At 47.3% G+C, this 21,472-nt stretch overlaps 1 protein-coding gene across 1 annotated transcript; it reads left to right on the top strand.

The window, feature by feature from the left end:
• The first annotated feature begins 58 nt into the window (after nt 1–58).
• On the top strand, nt 59–21,125 carry ERO1A (endoplasmic reticulum oxidoreductase 1 alpha). The gene is made up of 16 exons (XM_075753211.1): nt 59–343; nt 6,902–7,021; nt 8,613–8,696; nt 10,608–10,646; nt 11,122–11,198; nt 11,288–11,361; nt 11,845–11,965; nt 12,723–12,760; nt 13,993–14,004; nt 14,734–14,760; nt 14,931–15,023; nt 16,938–17,184; nt 17,946–18,015; nt 18,395–18,481; nt 19,042–19,175; nt 20,698–21,125. The coding sequence occupies exons 1-16, from the start codon at nt 233–235 to the stop codon at nt 20,753–20,755; spliced, it is 1,392 nt and encodes a 463-aa protein (XP_075609326.1). The 5' UTR covers nt 59–232; the 3' UTR covers nt 20,756–21,125.
• The last annotated feature ends 347 nt before the right edge of the window (nt 21,126–21,472 follow it).

Here is a 21,472-nt window from a genome sequence, read left to right as displayed (position 1 = left end):
CACCGCGGCTGAGAAGTTGGGCAGTTTCCCCGGGCCACCTCCCCGCTGCCCGGCAAGGACTCGGACGCTCTTCCGCAGCGGGTAGCCCCGCGGGCCGGGCCGGGCCGAGCCGGGCAGGCTGCGTGCGGCTCAGCGCGTAGCCGGCGGCGGCCGCGCCCCCGGCGAGGGGCGGTACGCGGCGCGGCGCGGCTTCTTCAGCCGGCGGCTGCTGTGGCGGTGCCGGCGCGGCGAGATGGCGGCGGGCAGCGGGTTGCTGCTGCGGGCGTTGGGACTTGCCGCTCTGTTGTTACCGGTGGTGCCCCGTGGGTCGCCCAGCGTGGCGGAGCGACGCTGCTTCTGCCAGGTGGGCTTTGCTGGGGGGGGGCGGGATGGGCGGCGGTGGCGGCTCCTTTTCCGCGGGGGGTGCGGACCCCACTCGTGAGCACCGCTGGGTGCAGATGTCTCAGTGCCTTGGCTCCTCTCCGAGCATCGGAAAGCCTGCTGGGACGTGCCTAGAGCAAAGGGTGGCTTCTGCCCACTAAGCGGCCCTATGCCCTCTTCCTTGCCGCCTTAACTGTATTTGGTTCCTGCCCCTAGCAGGAAAGGTGAGTGTTTCAGCTAGGGGAGCAGTTCTTCCCTAGTCACCCAGCTGCTGCTTGTTGGATGTTTCAGGAGTATGTGTCACTATAATGTCTGGGAGCTGCCTCATCCCCTCTCCTGCAGGTCTGCCTTGCTGTTCCTCCCAACACCGGTGTCCAGGAGAGAGTGTGGCTGCAGCAGGCCCCTGCTACCCTACCCTGCCATGCCCGGGGTGAGCTGCCCTGACCTGCTTGTTAAAGCTCTTCCAGGGTTAATTCCACTTGTTGATGTGCCAGGCATGTTACCATCTGGCCTGGTGCACTTGGTGCACCTTCTGTTGATGTGTAGTAATGAGAGAACTGGATATAGTCAACTAAGAGAGGAGACCGAACAGCTGGATTTGGGGGAATGGTTGCTATACAGATTCCTTTTGACTTTGCACAAGCACACTTGCAAGATCAAGGAATGAAGATGGTACAATGTATTTAGTGTTTTGGTTTTGTTGCCTTTTTTAAAAGGAAGCTATTGTAAATCTTACTCTTGCAGTAGTAAAATTCTAGTGTTTAAATGTGAGTCAGAAATTTAGAGTGGAGAAAGAAGACAAATGCAATTGTGCAGTTGGTTTGGGCTTTGCCTTCTGGGTGGCTCATGACACTTTAGTTTCACATGGAAATGGTAAACAAAAGCTATGCTGATAAAGAACTGAAAAGCATGCATTTCTATTCTATATCTCTACAGATATCTTCTTGCTTGTACGCTTCCTGCTTAGCAGTGAAGCTTGTCTCCTAAGGATTGAAGTTTGAGTTAGGAGTGTGGTGTGGGCTAAAAAGCTGAACCACTAAATAAACTGGTGTTCTGGCACGGTAATGTCTTGTAGGCTTTTTTCCTTGGGTAGGAGGAACTGGCGTTGTACTTTGTACACTTCTGGCTTGTTGCAATGCACTTCTTGTTTATGGAGTAGCATATGCTTTGGTTTAGTTTTCAATACAAATGTTCAGGTTCAAGACTTTTCTGGCCTTTATTGCCTTTGGGAAAGCATGTTATATAGGGCAGTATTTCTCAGCCTTACTAACCACTTAACCTTTTAAAAACACACCCAAGGGCTGCCTCATCTTTTTGTAAAAAAATAATCTGCCGATCATCTTGTGCAGAACTGGTCTGGTGGTTTTTATTTACCACCAAATAAAATATAGGGTGAGCCTTAAATGGCGTGTTTTACCTTCCTTTGCTTATATATTTGAAGGCCTGGGCTATAGCTTTTGGTTTCTTCCTGTGAACTATCTCTTGCTGTCTCATGCGCTGGTCAGATTAAGAAACCTTGACGTAGGGTGAATGGAAGAGCTTTGACTTGTCCATCAGCCTGTGTTGGGACAGGTGACAAGGACCGCTTTTGAGAGCACTTGCTGTAGCAATATTTCAGATGCTGACTTAAGCAGGCCGTAATTCTGGAATGGGTGTTGCGCTCCTGTCTGTCTGTGCTGCTAAGAGCAGTGCCTCACCTGCTTTTTTTTGACTATTATTTAGCTCCTCATTTACTTAGAGAGGTTGCCAACCAGTCCTGAAACTTTTATTAGAAATGCCCATCTGTTACTAAAACCACTTAAGTTTCACATACTGTTTCTGCTTTCCAAGCTGTCTCATTAGCACTGAATAACACTTCAGTATCAGAGTTCCCTTGAACTTTACAGATAGCTTGTCCCCCACCCAGATATTTCTGTTTGCATTAATGCTTTAGTCAGCCATGAATCAATTTTCCATATTCCTAGTAATTATTGCTCATTTGCTCTTTACAGACTGATGCGGCTGCATTAAGGATGTGCTGCAGGTGTTTGGCAAACTGGGATTTTGGCTAGCCTTCCGGTCTGGCTGAGGGCTGGTTTCCTTCAGGGGGTGTTTCTGTGGCCAGTACTGTCATTAGGGGTGAGTCCGGGCACTAAGAATTACCTTGTTGTTACCTGAACGGACTTTGAAGTTGCTCTTGCGTTCTTGTTGAATTGGTGTTCGCTCAACAGCCTTCGGGGCAGGAATTCATACCTAGCACAGTTCTTGATCTCTGTGGGGTGACTCGAGAGGTGCAAAGTAGCTGCAGATCCTTTGCTAGCAGATGCTTGGAGGTGCCATGTGACAGCACATCATTCTCTGTGGTTTAACCCCATTCTGAGGCTCCCATGTGAGGTTTGCTTCTGTATGAGCTCCAGAAGCCCCAGTCCTTGTTTTCTGGGGAAAAGATTGGGGAGAAAGCACGTGGGCTGGCATGTACTGCTTCCAGGGCAGAGGCTGGACACGACTGTCCTCACCTGGCTGCCAGCTACTTGCTCCAAGTCCCCTGGCAAGTGTGAAAGGGAGACCGAGTGCCGCAGGCAGAGCTACAAATCGCTTGTGCAGGCGACTGCAAGGAAGCTTCTGCTAGGGCAGCAGGGAAAGCACCTGCTCGTTGTCAGGCTGGGGCTGGTGGGGCTTCTCTAGAAGAGCAGGCAGCTGCCACTGAAGTTAGTACAAGCTAACAGCAATTCCTCAGCTGCTGTAGTATTCCCTTCCCTGTGCCCCGTGGTAGCTGCGAGAGGGAGATGCAGAAAAGAGTTTGCCTTCTTCCCTCCCCAGCTGTGCAGGGATGGTGATGGTGTACAGGTCTGGAACGGAGCACATAGCAAGAGAAGAAAGCCCCAAATGCCCAGGGAGCATTTCTGTGACGCTGGGGGAAGCAAAAAGAGGTGGGGAGAGCAGACTGACAGGAGCCTGGGATGGAGGTAAAGGAAGATGAAGCAAAGGCCAAACCCAAGGATTATGCAGAGGCCACGTGTGGGGGTGTTCTAACCTGTGTTACGCGCTCAAGGCGGGTGCATCAGTGTTATGGGATTGAGAACAGCAGCTATTGCGGAGGGCCAACTGAACACCTTCCTCGTTGCTGACTCAGCAGCCGGAACCACTTGTGTCGCGTCTGTCCCGGCGGCTCCGTTGCATCTCTTCCCACTCGGCAAACCCAGCCCTGCCCATCACTCCCATGCCAGGCTCTCACACCCTTGCTGGGTGGAGTGAACCCATCGCTGCCGCTCAGCTCAGTGATTCACAGGTGCCAGCAAGCACATGGCACGTGTTTGGGACTGGATGAATTTATGTTTCATCTTAAACAACTGTTCTAATTATTACAGGCTGAAGATGTAGATAAATATTGGGGTGGGGGGAAGTGTTTTAAGCCACCACCCATGTTTGACACATGCTACAGCTCAGCTGCTGTGACAGCAGGAATTGCAGTCCAAAACAAGTGAGTCTCTGGCTGCGGACAGGGCTGAAGGAAACAGGTGCTGGGTGGCAGGCATTCACAGAGCGAGAGGGAACTTCTGGGGTGAGGAACATCCCCTGCTAAGTGGTCTGGTACAGCCCACTTCCCTGTGTCTTAAAGTGTGTCAGCGCTGCTTGGTGGCAGCAGCACTGGGGCTTTCGTCTTGGTCTCTGGGGAGACTTGACTCTTGATGCTGTCTTCTGTACTCCTTTGCCTGTGAGCGGATATTTGGAGATCTCCAAAGGACGACTCCCATCTACTCCTCAATATTGTGGGAGCATCTGCAGTGCTTCACCCTGGGTTATTTTCAGGCTGATGTTTTGCTGGGTTGCTTCTGGCTTCAGTTGGTCGGTAGACATAGTGAAGACAGGCCTGGCGCAAATGATGCGTGCTGTTTCAGTTGAGGGCTGGCTGGGTGCTTCGGTGTTACGTCTTACAGGGACATCATTCCCTTGGAGTGACATGTTTGTCTAGTGTGGATACAGAGAGCAGCTAAATATTATCCACAAGTCTTTTTTTGTTGGGTCTAAAAGTGGCCTATCTGTAAGCTGCCTTCCTCAAAGGATGCCAAGTTTCCAGGAAATAAAAAGATATGGTTTGGGGTTTTTGTTGTGGTTTGGAGGGTTGTTTTTTGTTCTGTTTTGTTTTTATATAAATTTTGAAACAGTTTTAAGTTGGGTAACTGGATTAGCAAATTGCTGCTGGTTTTTTACAGGGGTGATTCAGGCTAGTGGAAAGCTTTATTGCTCTGCTATTAATCTTAATTTTCATTACCATGCAAAACGCATGACAGAATACGGTACATGTGTGACGATGAGGCAGTGGGCTTCAATGTGACCACAAGAAATAGAAGTGAGCCTCCAAATCATGGTGCCTAAACAGAAACTATTTGCTCAAGTGGAGTAGGGCATTCTGACACACTGTGATAGATTTCCCTTTGCTCCCCCTTAGATCAATGTGGCTGAGCCTGGAATGTCAAAGCCCTTTTGAAAAAAGCTGTTTCCAAAATACTAATTCCCTCTATGGAGCAGTCCAGATGTAGACCATGGTGGCAGGAGAAAACTTGGACTTGCCTTTAAGGTGCTCTATGCTTAATCCAGGCTATTTTTCTTCCCCCTTCCCCATTTCGTGTGACAGTGTGCTCTAAGGGCAAGTGCTCTATTTCTGCCCTCCTTCTGAGAAGGAGCTTAATTTCCACAGCAGTAATTATAATGGTTTTATTTAAGTTGATATGTAGGTCTTACTGAATTATCTGAGGGCACTCCGGAAATGCATCAAGGCAGGTGACTCGTGTTTCTCACGTGGCTCTTTTTCTTCTTTCTGTACATAAATATTTTTATTTTGAAGATTGGAGTAACACCTTTGCTTTGGAATTGGGGAGGCTTTTCTTGAGGCTTGCAGGGTTTTACTCCCTTTCCTGGGTCTGACTGCTGAGATGCCTGTGACTTTGGTCATGTGCTGCCTTTCCTGCAAGAGGGGTGATACCTTCTTCTGTTTGCTGTCCCACAGTGCGCAGCAACGCTTAGGCTGGTTGAGTGCTTCAGAAGTAAGAAAAGGGGGAGCCCCTGAAATACAATCCAGCACCTTCTTAGGTCTAGAGCATCCCCCATCTGCCTGTTTGTTCCTGGCTTCCCCTGGGGAGCTTTTATGCCACCGCTTAGCAGTGCACTCTGTCACACTTCACAGGAGCTGCCCATGCCAATGTTTCCAGTCTTATTCTGGTTGTCTGTGCTTCCCACTTGCCTTCTTGTGCACAGAGAGAAGGCAGAGATCGGACACAACCCCTTAGAACAGTATAGTGTGGGGTACATTGTTTCTGTGCTGTCAGATTCTATAGGCCTCTTTCTGGGAGAGAAGTGGCAGGAGGGTTTCTTATCACGAACTGTGGCGAACATCCCATTCTTTGCTTCGTAAATCAACAAAACAACTGCATTGGTCTTAAACTCCTGAATTTATCTGATACTGGGGAATGGCAGCTTGCCACATGTTGTATTGCTGTATCAACATCCAGGAAAAATCCCTGGTGTGCTGTTGAGAGTGAATGAGTAGTAATACTTGATTCTGGCCAGGGTGATTTCCCCAAGTACTCATCAGGGGGTGTAGAGGAAGCAAAACTACTTCTGAGTTGTGCAACTTTGTCATCCAGACAGTAATCTACGTGTCAGAAAGCCATAGCTGAATTTGTACTACTTTTTTTTTACTTTTTTTTTTTCTTTTTCAGGGCTTGCACACAGCTTGTTGAATTGTTCAGGATGATGCAAGAAGTATTGGCTTTCTACATCAGATTTAGAACAAATGTTTTCTTGCCACATGGCTCTCTGAGGCAAGGGGAGAGACTCTTGCAGTTGCTGTGGTTCTGATTAAATCAAACAAATGGCTGCAGCGCAGTTGGTTAACAACAAGGACTTTCTTTGACTGCTGTAATCTTCAGTGGCATTATTGTTGCCTAACTGGTCCCTTATGCAATCGCCAGCTCTCACCTGTATGCCATCCTACAGGAGTGACATACTGAGAAGGTCAATTGTGACCCCGAGCTGGCAGTGTGTGTGGCTCAGAGCTGTTACAGCAGCCAATAGCCAGCATCTTGCTGGATTTGGCCCTGACAGAAACTTGCTGGATTTGGCCCTGACAGAAACATCTGTGATCTGTATAACTGTCTGATGTGTGGACAAGGGCTGTGTGGTTTTTGTGTATGTGTGTGACAGTCTAGTTGAATGTGTCTGTCATCTCTGCTTTGTAGAGATGGAAGTGTCCATCTGATGCCTGTTACTCAGACATCACCAAATTCTAATGTATCAATGTGTCAGAGGAAAAGCGTTCCCAAAGCAAACCGCCTGTCCCCAAGCAACAAGTACAGGACACATCCTAAAGGATTGCATCAAAAGAAGTTCTCTGCCAGTTCAGCACAGCCTAGTTTAACGTTGTTTAATTCTGGTTAAACTTAACTAGTTGACTCGCTGGTGAAAGGAAATAAATAAAATTGTGAGTTGTTTTCTTGTTTGCAGTGTTAAAAAGTATTGGCTAAGTTGTTCACATTGGGTTGTTTGGTTTTTTATCCAACAGGTTACTGGTCATTTAGATGACTGCACCTGTGATGTAGAAACCATTGATGCCTTCAACAACTACAAACTTTTTCCTAGGCTGAATGAACTTCTAGAAAGCGACTATTTTCGATATTACAAGGTAATTTTCTCATACAAGAATTATATTTATTTTGTGTGCTGCTTTTTTTTTTTTTTTTTTAACCTTCCTTGAAGTTATTGCTGATCTTCTTAAAACCAAATACCTACATTTCAATACTGATCTTTTAGGAATGCAGTCAGTAAGTGACAGATTCTTTTATTATCAGAACAGTCTTAATGTGGTACAACATACTAATAAAACACACAATTTTAAAGATATTTTCTTATGCTTTTTTCCCTCTTAAGAACTTAAGCAGTAGACCAATGAAGTGACTTCTTTTGTTGAGCTGTGGCTCAAAAATGGTGATGACTGGGGATCCACATTGCATAATGAGAGTATTGGTAGCGTCTCCCCATTGGCTGGTAGCTAAACCAGGCATTCCATGTCATTCAGGTGACTTGATGGCTGTTACTGCCAGACCGTGGTCATTACATGGATTCTGTTCCCGTTCAGTGAGGTTGCATGTATGTGACTAAATGTGGGGTTGGTTTGGGTGTGCTGGGGTTATGGGGCAGTATTTTACCTGCTGCATACAAACAATGAACAGTGACTGTTGCCTGATGGTTTTCACAGACAAAATAAGTATTTACTCTTCTGTAAGAACAGTTTTAAAAGTTCCCAATTTCACTGCACTGCAAACTAGATGGGCCCGTATATGAAATCACCAGGGTAGAGCTGCTTTTTCCTGCTTGTGGGTTTGGTAGAGAGGGGTAGATCTTGTTAAATGCTAATTGTTTTGGAAGACTGATACCTGATACCAACTCACAGAAAAGAAAGACTAGGATTTGTTAAAGAAATTAATGTCCTTTCCCCTTCCAGTGTTGGGATTTGTAACAGAAATACTAAGATTGGTCTGAATGGGAATGTCTGTGTGTGAAAGCACCAGAACAGCAAAGCGAGGATTAAAAGAATAACCTGTATTGGTAACAAGGACATGAGTGATAGCAATCAATCTGGTAAAGACCAAGGAATTATTTGTTCCCGTCAAGCCCAGGTGGCTTGTACACCGACAAGTCCAGAACACGCGACTTGACAGCAGAAGATCTGCGCTCTGGCCACAGGAGGATGGCAGTAAGGCTCCAGCACGTTCTCCTCCTCCTGTGCTAATGGGAAGGCAGGCTGTAGTCCTAAGATGCCCGAAACAAGGAAACAAAATCGATGGATAGCAAACTTCCTCTAAGATTCACAGAGAATGAAGTGAGCCATATTCCAAGGCTAAAGATTGCTCCATAGTAACTGTTGGCTCCTAAAGGGTACAAACCCCCTGGCCAAGACCCATGTTGTCATGGCTTAACAGGAGCCTCGGGATTAGAAATCAGTGGTCTATGTGTCCTGTCTTCTGTGTTAGCACAAACAGCCCTGGCGAGGCTGCACGGGTGCACACATCTCATTTGAGAGACAAGGGAATGAGTGTGATTAAGATAAATAACATAATCTGGTTTCACTCTCACTGCATTCTACCTTGCACTAAGTTTTTGTTGTCTGAAGTCTTGCACTAAGGCACTGAAGATGTGTGTTGGCAAACTGTGGTGTGGAAGGTTGGCTTGGTTGCATGGAGGAAATGTGTAATAGGATAATATGTTATTTGTAGGTAAACCTAAAGAAACCTTGTCCTTTTTGGAATGACAACAGTCACTGTGGAATAAGAGACTGTGCTGTAAAGCCCTGCCCATCTGTAAGTACAGAATCCATTCTTTTACCTCTTTTCTATATTTGGCTTTTGCAGACCAAGAGGAAGAAGCAGGCAAATGACTTGCTCTTCTCATTACTGTGGCTCTGATGAAGCTTTCTTAGGTGCAGTAATACAGGTATCCATGAGAAAGGCCAAAATGCTAAATTCTGAAAGTTTAAATAAAGGCTTGGCTTTTAATAGCTGACCCTCTGTGAATGGCCAAAAACTTGTCCTGGTCCCTCTTTTGGTATTAGTGAGATGTTTTTTGGGCAAGTCCGCTGTTGTTACAAGAAGTGCCTCTTGTGTTAGTTGCCAGGATATTTGCTCTGTTGGCCCATGAGCTACGCTGGGGTTTGCAGTTTCAGCTGATGAATTTGACCAGGCCCTTTTCAGCCCTCTATATGTGAAATGGCTCTTTCAGAGTCCTCTGTTTCCCAGTACAAAAGCAAACACTCTTGTCCGTGTGTCCTGGACAAAAGGGTTTTGTTTGCTGAGCTAAAAGAAAACACCTTGACTGCAGGTGTCTGCCTGAAAAGAAGGGGGTGAGAAAGTGAGTGAATCAGAACTTGGGTGCTGGGTTGGTAGAGGTGGTGAAACTGCCACCCAGCCTGGCTTTGTGGGTTGGCAGCCAGCAACAGACCATCTTACGCTCTCGTTCCTGGGTCTCCAGAGCAGTCAGGGGTACACCATGCTGGTGGCACAATGAGTGCTGCTCATGGAAGAGGCCTCCTGACCCTACTTCTAGGCATTTTTCCAACTCGGTGGCTTATTTTCACGTACAACTTCAAGTATGGTGTGATGAAGCATGCGTCTGTCCCCCTCACCTGGTAACTCTGGGGTAACCTGACGTAGTGTAGCTGTTGGCTGAAAAAAACATCTAAGCTGATATGACACCTTGAAACAATCTGGTTCGTGTGTGTGTGGGCATCACTTAAGTAAATTCTGATGTGCATGTTAAATTAATGTGTCTTCTCAGCCATCAACTACCCTACCTCTCAAACAAGTTTTCTTTGCTTCCCGAGTCTTCAGAAAGCACCTGTTGTGGACCAAATTGTGGGGTGATGATTCTCCCCTCTCCCCCCCATCTGAAATAACCCGAAGTTTTGTTTAAATACTTTTTTCCTTGAAAAGGATGTTTTTGGCAATGATCATGACCAATGTGAAGGAGTAATGTTACAGTTACGTTAGTAGCTAGAATTTGTTGTTATCTTAAGAACTGACTGTGTCACTGCTGTTTTTAATTATTTTGATTTAGGTCCATTTCATTCTGAAAGCAACAAAAATAACTTAATTTTTCTCTTCTGTGCTGCTTGCCATCATAGTATTTGCTCCTCCAGCATAGAAGTGGTTTTAGTGCCTTCCTACTGATGGAGGAGATGGAGGTTGAGGAGAATGTAGGGCCTGATCGTCTTGTGCGCACTGCTCAGGTTGTGTGGGGCTGGCAAGCCTGACGTTACGTGATGGAGTGGTAAAAGGAAAGTTTTTGAACGACGTGTATCAGGGGCTGGGAGATGCAATACCTGAGGAGGTGCCTGGGCTCCTGTCATGAGCGCTGGCGTCACCCAGAGACAGGATGACAGACATCAGCTGACCAGAGGCAACTCCAGCTCCTCTAAAGTTTTTATTGGCTTCCCCAACCTCACGCTTGGGTAAACAAAACATTACCTGATGTAGCGCTCCGTGGAAGGCTGCTGACCTTTTGAGAAGTGTCTTGCGAAAAATCAAAATAAAGCACCAAGAAATTACTTAACCCTAGTCTGTGGAGGAGCCAGAATTTGGATGTGTTGTAAGCTGAGTGCTTTGATTCCCTTTTAAATTCTAGAAAGTGTGGTAACCTTCCTAATCTTTCTCCAAGAATAGGCTGAAAGTCCACATCAGCCCCACATGTAACACATGCTCAATTTTGTCTTTCAGGACGAAGTCCCTGATGGAATCAGATCTGGAAGTTACAAGGTAGCGTGCCTGTGCATAGCCACCATGCACAAAATGACGCTGCTTATAGGGACAGTTTTGTGTCGCTGCAGCTGATAAGAGCTGCCTTAATCAGATGTTTGTCAGGATGTACTTTGTGGCTAAATTTCTACCCTCTTCAAGTGCTTGGCATGCTACAGAGCCTCTGAGGTGGCTATCCTGAAGTCAGGTATTCCCCTCCACCAACGGGCAGTTCAGGAGACTTCTCCAAGAGCAGGTATCATCAGGCACAAAATGCTCCTACAGGAGTGCCAGAGGCTGCTGTGAGTCCCTGCAACAAGCATCACAATTGCATAAGCCTCTGAATATCTGCAGACATCCTGTGGAAATACAGGGTGGGATGAATCATTAAAGTGTTTCTGATGCTTCAACTGGTTAGTGCATTAAAGGCAGAATTACAGCAGCAGAAAAACTGCTTTTTAATCCTCTTTCCTCACCCCTTTGCTTTTCAACCCAGTATTCAGAAGAAGCTAATAACCTTGCTGAAGAATGTGAAGAAGCCAAGAGGCTTGGAGCTGTTGATGGCTCTTTGAGGTTTGACTTTTTTCCACAATCTTTACTTGTCTTGAAGGAAACCTAGTATCAGTGCTCTTCCTGACAGTCTTTTTCCACTTTCTTTGCAGCAAGGAAACCCAGCAGGCAATGCTGCAGTGGACACGGCACGATGACTCTTCAGACAGCTTCTGCGAAGCTGATGGTATGAGGACCTGTTTGATCTGACAAGTCTTGTAATGGGATTTTAAGTACCTCTGCAGAACTTTCAGGCCAATGTGTAATATCTCAGCAAGCCTGAAGAATATATCTTATTTCTTCTCTTTCCCAGCCCACCACCTTCAGTTTTTTGAAAATAATGTGATGCAAATATTTCTGACAAAGCTCCACTGCTGGTCAGGGTCTTGCCGTGTTTAGCAAGTTAGCAGCTTGGATGGAGCGTGCTCCGTTGGCTTTGCCATCAGTGGCCTTGCGCTCCGATGGCTCTGAAGGCCGGAGAGCTTTGCCCCGCTGCAGCGGGTTCATGCGTAGCAAACGTTATGTACCTGCCTCCCTGGGGAGGGATGAGCTGGTCTCTCTGCTAGGAAGACTGTTCCGTATGCAAAGGGGTGGTGGATCTGGAGCAGCTGTGGAAGGTGTCATTTTCCTTCAGAAGTTTTTGTCCCTGACCCAGCACTCTGCTTCACAGACTTCTATTCTCCTGACACGGAGTACGTGGATTTACTCCTGAATCCTGAACGCTATACTGGCTACAAAGGACCGGATGCCTGGAAGATCTGGAACAGTATTTATGAAGAAAACTGCTTCAAGTACGTGCTTTAGGAGACAGGTTCCACAAGCTCGCCGGCACTATTTTTTTGCAGAGGGGCTGCATGTGCTTTAACTGCTCCATTAATCCCCATCCTCTTGCTTTTGCCGCAGTGCATGTGTGGTGTAGGCTGTCAGAGGAGGGGACAAGCCGCGTGGCTGCCCCGTGAGCTCCCCCCCTCTTGGCTGGTCCTTGGACCACAGCTTGCCCCAGTGCGGGCTCCCAGTGCAAGCCCTGCAGCGTGGGGAGACGGCAGCCTGGCAGGGGGTGCGCATCTCCTGTGTGATGTGGTCCTGGGCACACAGCCCTGTCCTCCCTGGCAACTGCACAGGATTGGTGAGCTCTCTCCCCAGTCTGTGTACCAGTTTGAACTCTGCTGTGGGTACCCCTGGGGCTGAGGCACAGTACTGGTGGGCACTGGTCTGTAGGTTTGCCTGCTCTGATCTCTCTAGTGATTTCCTCCCCATTTGTACTAGTATCTAGTATTGCACCAAGGCTGTGGGATAATGTCTGCTGGCACCTCTGTAGACACTTGAGTTTTCCTAGCTGTTACTTCTAAAGAAAGAAGGAAAAAATAGAGAAAGCCACACTTTGCTCTATCCCTTTCTTGTCTGAGCAAAGCTAAAGCACAGAAGGGGTTCTTAGGTTTCCTGAGGCTATTTCACTGCAGTGAAGTAACTACTTTTGCTATGCTATGCAAGGAAGGCAGTCACTGATTTACATATCTTATTTACATGAATTTTTGTTTTTCCTCTTAGGCCTCAGAATGTAAAAAGACCTTTGGCATCTGGTAGAGGTGAGTCATTTATTTATCTCACTAAGTGGTTTAGTAGCGTGCTGATCCTAGCTCCAGGAACAGTAAATGCTTTCTGAGCTACTTCAACAGACTGAGAAATATATTGTAGCTCTCAATCAGGTCTAGAATTTTAAGGCTAATGCAAGGGCACCTGGCAGTGTGGCTTTCTAGCATCCGTCAGGGAGAAGGGAAGTCTGATCTACCACTCCTGGAAGAAACGTGAGCTTTGGAGGGACTGGGAGCAGGACTGAACCTCGAACCCTTCTTGGGTCTCCAGTTTGGGTACTGAGCAATACCAGACCATCAGTGGTGGACTGAACCTGGCTGGCATCTTCTGCAGAAACCATCCAGTAAGAGAAACTCTGCCCTAGAGGCTAAGCCTAAATGTGTAAATGAAAGTAGAGAAGGATTTTGGAAACGTAAGAGCTTCTTGCCCAAGGCTGCTAAGACATCCCAGTTCTCCTGATGCCCCATCCCACCCAGACATCTAGAACATCATCAGTCTTGCTCCCTGTTCATTTGACCTGAATACCAGGTGCTCCAGCAGAACCTTCTGGGGTGGTCTCTTGATTTTTCCCTAAACTCTGTAGGTGCTTCCCCCCCTCCTTTGACCCTTGTGCAAATGAGCGGCGCTCCAGGAGCAGCACCAGTGAAGGAAGTGTACAATGTCCTTTAAAATATCAGTGCTTTGCTTGACCACCTCTGTTTAGGGCAAGATCTGAAAGAAATAACACAGGTATGTTGAGAGGTGAGGGAAGGACTGCTGTTTTGCAGAGGAGGAAGCAGGAGGACATGAAAATAGAGGATCTGACCTGATACTTGTGAGAGTTGTTGCAAGCAACTAAGAAACTGCAGGAAACAGGGATGGGGTCCTTGAGTATCCTGCTGGAGGTCATACAGGAGATCTCTGGCAGAGGTAGACACCTCTGTCCCTGTTTTCTGGTCTCTGCTTCAGCTGTGTGGTGGTTTTAATTCCTTTGCAAATATTGATCCCTTCTGTGTTGGTCAGGTTATTCAGGAGGATGGCTCATCTGGTGTGTTTGTTGCTGCAGTTGAGATGATATTTTCTCTGTTTGGAACATCTCTAAACCTCCCTGGAGAGGCTCGCTCTCTTGTCAGAGTAGATTAACAGAACAATCTTAATGCTTGTGCTTTGGAGTTTAATTTTGGTCATGTGTAACTTTTATCTCCTCTTTTCTCTCCTTCCACCACTTGTGCTTTTTTTTCTTCAGGAGACGATGGAGGTGAGTGGTACTCTGTTTGTTTTTACTGATAACAGAAACAAATGTGGTGTCTTTATCGTGCTGTCACGAGCTATACCATTAGATAACGTACCTGGTTAGCAAAATCATTGTTCAGGCAAAATGCAAATTTGTCTTGAAATTCTGCTGTGTCCACGAGCCTGTGGAGCTCCCTGTCCCTGAGGCCAGTCCAGCCTGTAGTAGCGGGTAGTGTGAAACGCTGGCTTGTGTGATTGTACGTGCTTGGTTGCGCTGTTTTATTTTTAATTAAAATACTTGTCTTCCATCCTGGCTAGAAGAGAAAAGTGATCCGTGGTCTGCGCTTCCCTTGGGCTTTCTGCCCCCCACCCAGCCGTTGCTGAGACAGGTGGGAAGGACCACGTGCTATGTTTAGCTGCTGCCACGCTGTGTTCTAGAAGCATCAGTCAGAAGGGTGGGGAGGAAAGATATTGTCATGCTTTTCTAATGCTCCTCTCCCTGTTTCTGCAAATGGCAGTGAGCAGAGGTGCTCTGGGGGCTGGCCTCCGAGCTGGTTTCAGGGCATCGGGCTTGGGCAGCACCCTCCCATGCTGCAGAGGGGAGGGTACTGCCTTGTCTCACTCACGTATCATCCTGCTGTGCTAGGGAAGATGCAGCCAGAGAAGTAGCCTAAAACGTGACACAGGGTGTTAAAGCCCTCCTGCTGCTGCCAGGCATCTCAAACTGATAGGCTTCTTTTCCTTTTGTTTCCAGGTCATACGTTTTACAAGTGGCTGAAAGGTAATCTGTTTTCTAAACTTGGTTGCTCTTCCTGGGGTGCACACAAAATGGCCAGGGAGTGGGTAGGGATTACTTGCTGTGCTCAAGTGGGATTAGATTTCTGTGTGACAGCCAGGAGAAGAAAATTCAACGTATGTTTTCAGTATCTTAAAGTGCCCGTTTCTTTTCAGGTGTCTGTGTAGAGAAACGAGCTTTCTACAAACTCATTTCTGGTCTCCATGCAAGCATCAACATCCATTTGAGCGCCAGGTACCTCTTACAAGGTAACTGCTACTTTCTGCCTTAGCTCTCTTGCATCAGGCCTAAATTGACACTTTGGCTCTGCTAAATGCTAGCCAGAGCCCGTTCTGGCAGGGTTCAGGCCTACTCCTTTGCTCTGCTCTTCCATCCCTCAGCACTCAGGTTGTGTAACAGATCAGGAATGCAGTTGCCACGTGCCTTCAGGTCTGAAAATGGCCGGACTGTGCTCTGTACTGAGATTTCCAGCACATATTCCTTCTGTTCTTCCTCCAAGGTTATTTTGGAGGGGGTTTCTAACTGCACGTTGAGACTGTCCCTCCCTAGCCTGTCTCTGTGACGTAGAGTTTAGCAATAATCTCACCCAGCCTGTGAAATGCTTGGCTGGGTTTTCCCAAGGCCCTTGATCCGTTTCCATGTGCCATTTCCTTTGTCCATAAGCAGCTATCTGAAGAATCTAAATTTCAGCCCTGGGGCTAAAAACCCAGGGTGATGTGAAAACCTGACCTGTGCGTCTCGCACGGCCAAGGGCTGTGGCCCACCACTCGTGCAGCGTGGGATGCGGGTTCTGATGCACTTCCTGAAGGATTCAGTCACGGTAGTTCAGAGTGAGACCTGCAGACCAAGCCTACCACCTTTTATTCTGCTCAAGCTTACAATAATCGAGTACAGATTTAGAGAGAGCTGTTGGATAAGTAATTTAGATTTAACTAAGTAATTATATTTAAGACTCTACGGCCCGCGTAGGCCTCACCTTAATGTGAGTTAGACTACATTAGAGCTGGGAGATAGAATAACAGAGAAACATTAAAGGCGAGAGATGAGTTGGGAGTCTGCAGAGAGGATTAGGAAAATGAGGTTGGATTTCTTTGTGTAGAAAGGGATAGCTGCTGGTGGTGAAGACTACAGAAGGTGATCTCTGCTCTGAGGTCTCCCTGGCTCAGCTTTGATCCCTGCAGGGATTCCCATCTGCAGGTGCCGTGATCCCCTGGTAGAGAGCCTACCTCAGCTCAGAGCTGGGAAGGAGGAAGGAGCCCTTTCCTGCTGGGCTGGTTATCCATTGGTGATTTGCAAGATAAAGCTTCTCCCACTTCTTCTTTTTTTTCTTTTCAGTTTTCAGTATCAGCCTGCTATGATTGTATTATATCTTCCACTACGGACCTTATATAATCTAAAGTACACGATAGGATGAGCAAATGGAAATACTCTTTGTGAAACCTGTGGGCTTGATAATGAAAAACAGAGTCCAGTCTCCTCTGATCCTTGGCTGCTTTTGTCCTCCTGCATTTCCACACCAGAAGGAATTCTCTTAAGGTGTCCCTGTCCGTTAGGGAGCCTCCCAGCCTCTGGCCTCCCGCGCTGCTTCCGGGTGCAAGGTGATGAGGAGGGCTGCACTGCCCGCCTCTGCAGGCACTCAGACCAAAGCAGGGACCTCTGCTGAGCTCTGCAGTAAGTCAGTGGCTTTTGTGGGCAGGCGGGAAGGCATGGAGGGACATTCGCAGCCTGTCTGGTACATCCATCGGCCCTCTTCGCTTGCAGACACGTGAGCTATCACCAGCTTACTTAGAACTGCTCTCAGAAACAATCAGCTCACCTGATGAGAAACACTTCAATGGATTTAACTCTCTTTAAAACAGGCAGCCTCCTTTTTTTTTTATTACTTTTATTTTTTAGCTTTTGCTTGTAAGCCTGGGTCATGTTTTAAACCAACTGACAAAGGTCTGCAGGAGATCTGCGTTTACTGGGAGTTGTGTTTGGTTAAAAGCACACCCCTCTTGACTCCCGAGCAATTTGCAGTTAGCGAAAGGGCTGTGACTATTGCAAAGCTTGGATCTCCCTGGTTAGAGTTACACCTCGCTGTTTAACTTGGGATGGTGGGAGGAGCAGAACCAGAGCCGTTCCCATCCGCCTCATGTCTTTGGTTTTTGTTCCTCTCTCAGATACGTGGTCAGAGAAGAAATGGGGCCCCAATGTTACAGAGTTCCAGCAGAGATTTGATGAAGTCATCACCAGAGGGGAAGGTCCCAGAAGACTCAAGAACCTGTATTTTCTCTACCTGATAGAGCTGCGGGCCCTATCCAAAGTGCTGCCGTTCTTTGAGCGCCCAGGTTTCCAGCTGTACACAGGGAATGAAAGTCACGACGTGGAAGTGAAAAACCTCTTGCTGGAAATTCTCCATCTGGCCAAGTAATTGCATTTGGTACCTGGGGAGAAAAGCTCTTCCAACGCTGGCATCTCTGAGCGTGCTTAGCCTTTCACTAAAGCGCCTAGAAAGGCAGGTTCTGGGCTCATTCTTGTAGGAGGAGAGTGATTTGTGCAGTAGGGTAGTGTTGCTGGGAGTACATCGGTATCCATATTCAAATTGCAAACCAGGGTAATTAAGCCCACAGTTTAATAGTCTAGACTGCCTTTTTGGTTTAGCAGGATTGAATTTAATAACTGCCTGTGTGTCAGCCCTGAAACTGGCTACCTGTTTGACTCCCCTGCGGAATACCAATCGTGGCTTTGTGTTTTCGACTAGAAAAAAAAAATCCTAAACACGTTGGTAACAGAGGTTTGGGCTATTGGACAGAGTCTGCAGTAAGAGGAATGGAAGATACCGGAACCAGATGAAAATGGGTGTCTCCTGATGTGATTGATGTTTAAATTTATCTTGTCGCACTCCCGTGCCTTCAGTGCTGGTGTCTGTTAGAAAACAGACTGCAACCGCTTAGAAACCATAGCGCAATTGCTGAAAATGTCTCCAAGGTGAGATGCAAGCTAAAATTGAAATTGAAAGCCTCCAAGAGATCTAAGAAATAAGCAGCTTGACTTAAAATACATCTAGAGATGCCCACTGTCTGACACCTATCAGTTTCATTTGCGCACCTAACCAGATACTTCTGTAGATCTGGACTTTGGCTGTACAAACTGTGGAGAGATAAAACACTTTTTCATTTCTCTTTCAGGTCTTTCCCACTGCATTTCGATGAAAACTCATTCTTTGCAGGGAATAAAAAGGAAGCCGCTAAACTAAAGGTAATCGGCCAGCCCTTCCCTTTGGGGAAGGCTTGGGCTTGGTACCCAAAGGGTATTTTCAGGTGCGTGTCTGGGCTAATACTAGATCCGAAAGGGACCCCAGTACACGCAAGGTACCGGATTGGGTATTTCCAGTTCACTTTTGCTTTCTGAATGGTTTGGATCCTTGTGGGTAATGACAGACTGGAGGCTGTTTCTTAAGGGGAGCGGGAGATTGCTGCTGAGGACCCCGCTTCAGGAAGCATTTCCCTAACTCAGCTCCACTGAATTTAGCCTGAAGTCCAGGATTAATACATTATTAGATTTGGATTAAGAAACGGAGGAAGTCCTAATTAGTGCGTAACCATAATCAACTTGAATGTCTTTTTCCTTCCTGAAGGAGGAATTTAGGCTACACTTTAAGAATATTTCTAAGATAATGGACTGCGTTGGCTGCTTCAAATGTCGCCTGTGGGGGAAGTTGCAGGTGAGCTCTGCCAGCAGCTGGGGATGTGTCTGGAAGTGCCTCACCTGATGGGGCTCTGGTGCGCGGATCTGGTTCTCGGGTACCGGTCAGCTCCCCCGTACAGATTGGGGCTGCGTGAGTCGTTCCCTAGTCCAGTCAGCAGGAAGCAGTGTGCCGATTCCAGCTTGCTGGGCTGGCGGCAGCTGCCTGTGGCCTCTGCAGCTGAAAACTGGGTTAATGTGCTAGAGCCGCTCCCCAGGAGAGGGGCGGGAGGGGGTGCAGAGCCTCTGGTGCTGTAAAACTGGGGGTTCAGCGAGATCTGCGCTGAATTTCACACATGGTCAAACCCAGCCAGGAAGCCTCTGCTGGGTAGCTCTGCTGTAGCAGTAAGGCTAAATAAATAAAGCATCCCGGCTCTGTTCCGCTCCCTTCTCTGACCTGTGTTCAGTGAAATCCAGGTCTTGCTCTGTCATAATGATGTCAACAGGAATCCCTGCAAAGATGAAGGAGGGAAGTGAAGCTAAACTTGTGGGGCCCTGGATGCCTCCCCGCTATTAAATGATCTCGTTTGTCACGCACAGACACAGGGCTTGGGGACAGCGCTGAAGATCCTCTTTTCTGAAAACCTGATAGAAAAGATACCTGAAAGCGGCCCCTCCTATGGATTCCAGCTGACAAGACAAGAAATCGTTGCCTTATTTAATGCTTTTGGAAGGTTAGTTTGAGACTTTTTTTTTTTTCTCTGCTGCGTTACATCCCATTTAAGGTTAAACAGGCAAGTTCTCATCAGCAGCATTGGTGTTAACTCCTGCTTGGACCATACTGTCTCATAAAGCAGCTTTCAAATGTCAGATGATGTTAATACAGAGTGCAATAATTGGAACAATTTTAAAACAACTTCTTTATATTTCTGTGAGAAATTTAAGGAAGCATTTGTGTTAAGATACAAAGAATTCAGTAATTTTTGAGACTGCTCTGAATAAATGTCCTCAGAGCACACTGTCCCCAGACAAGGGTTGCTGTTCTCATTCAATCCTCACTTTAGAGCTCTCCTTCAGGCTTCTTGCTTCCACCAATTTGTTCCCAGATCCACTTGCACAGCTTGCATTTAGCAGGAATCCATCAGTTCAGCCCCTGTGGAGAGCTGGATGACGAGGTTTTGGCAGAAAAGGAGGGTAACAGGCCTTTAGGAGGGAGAGGAGATTCAGGACGCTCAGCTTATACGTTACTGCTTAGTGGTGCTGACAGACCTGGAGTTTCTGGCAAAGGATTCTTCAGGTGATGATGTTGCTGCTGCTAAAGCTCAGGGGGTCCTGCTGTGTCTCACTGCAAACCTACTGGCTGTACCTGCTGCAGTGTGAGCCCCTGGTGAGGGGCAGACCCCAACGTGCATCAGTCAAATCTGGAAAACTCCAAAATTCTCTTCCCCAGGGATGTTGTGGTGCTCCCCTTACACCAGAGGAGCTGGGCTTCCTTCTGCCTTTCTAGTGCTGTGTCAACACAGCCTTTGGAAAACAGCATGGAGGAGACTCACAGACCCTCTGACAGTCTCTGGTCGGAGGAAGCTGAGGGCTGGCAGCAAAGAGCCTTTCTCTTTGTGCCCTTCCCCCTCTGCTGCCCACCTAAAACCTCACCCTGGAAGTTCTGCTGTGAGCAAACACTGCGGCCAAGCACCTCATTCCTCAGCCCTGACTCCAACCTCACCCCCTGCCTGGCTTAGAAAAGCCTTTCCAAGCCGACCTCCGTCTCTTGCTGCTGGTTCCAAAGGGATCTGGGTTACTGATTCAAAACCTCCCCCAAGCGAAGGCTGTCCCGGCTGGGAGGGGCAGAGCTCTCCCCACTCGCTGCCTGAATCTTGGCTGATGCTCTGGGGTAAAATGCATTCAGCAAGAAAAATGAGGTAGGTGATTGAAAGAAAAACACCTTCAGAAGAAACAAACTTAGATTGCAAGGAGAGTCTGCACCCTGCCTGCACAGCTGGTGATATTATGGTCTATTTCTTGACCTCTAGTTAATGGGTTTGTCTGATCACTGCTGAGCTCTCTGTAACACCCTGTTCTGCTGTGTTTCTCAGTGGGCCTGGCTGTAACCAGGACCTAATTTCGCTGAAATTCTAAATTCTCTCTTCCCAAGAGCTCCATGAAGCTTTATTTGAGCGCAGTCCCTTTCTCCTGAATTTTAAATAAGGTGTGGTGCAGATGTTGCTCATACTTCCCTCTTGCTCTCCTTGCACCCAGGATTTCAACAAGCGTTAAAGAACTGGAAAACTTCAGGAACATCTTACGAAATCTGTAGTGAATTTGTTGGAGAAAGAGAGACTTAAACTTCTACTGCTCGGCTGTTCTGGGTTCTCCAAAAATGGACAAAGACCATTGTTCCATCACACTCCCAACCACTACACGGTGAAGATCACTTGCTGGATGTCCTGTTCTCAGCTGATTGTCTGTAACCTGCTGATGACATATTTTGTAAAAGGAAAAAAAAGCTACTTTTTTTTGTAATATAAGTGGGGACTATGTGTAAAGTTTATTTTATATATTGGAAGATCATTCTGAATCACTTTAAATAGTGCTGTACTATTTTGATGGATGAGACCACTCTTTTGGCCTTCAGAAGCTGGAGGTGGGGTAAGAACTGTGATGCTGAATAAATTTGGGGAAAAGGTCTTGTCCGTTCCATGATTCCAACCACCCCCTCACTTACACTGCCTCTACCCTAACTTTGTGCTGCATAAAAACAGACTGCAAGGCATAGTAGGAGCCCCGTACCTCAACTGCCCTACAACTGTGCCTTCCTCTTGGTGGAACTTTGTGGCAGTGGGCTGTTCACGATGGTTTCTGCTGCAGCACCTCTGCTGTGTGCTGGCTGGGCTTCAGCAAGTGCCAGGATCTGTTACAGACCTGCTGGTCTTTTGTCCCTGCCAGGCTCTTAAAGAGGGTGTCCTTGTTTGGGAGCTGCTTGTCTGATGCTGGTAGCCAGGCAGGGCTAAAAAGGGACAGGAGGGACTGGCCC

This window comes from Balearica regulorum, chromosome 5 (assembly GCF_011004875.1).
Source record: "Balearica regulorum gibbericeps isolate bBalReg1 chromosome 5, bBalReg1.pri, whole genome shotgun sequence".
Lineage (NCBI taxonomy): Eukaryota > Metazoa > Chordata > Aves > Gruiformes > Gruidae > Balearica > Balearica regulorum.
This window is presented reverse-complemented; position numbering and strand designations above follow the sequence as displayed.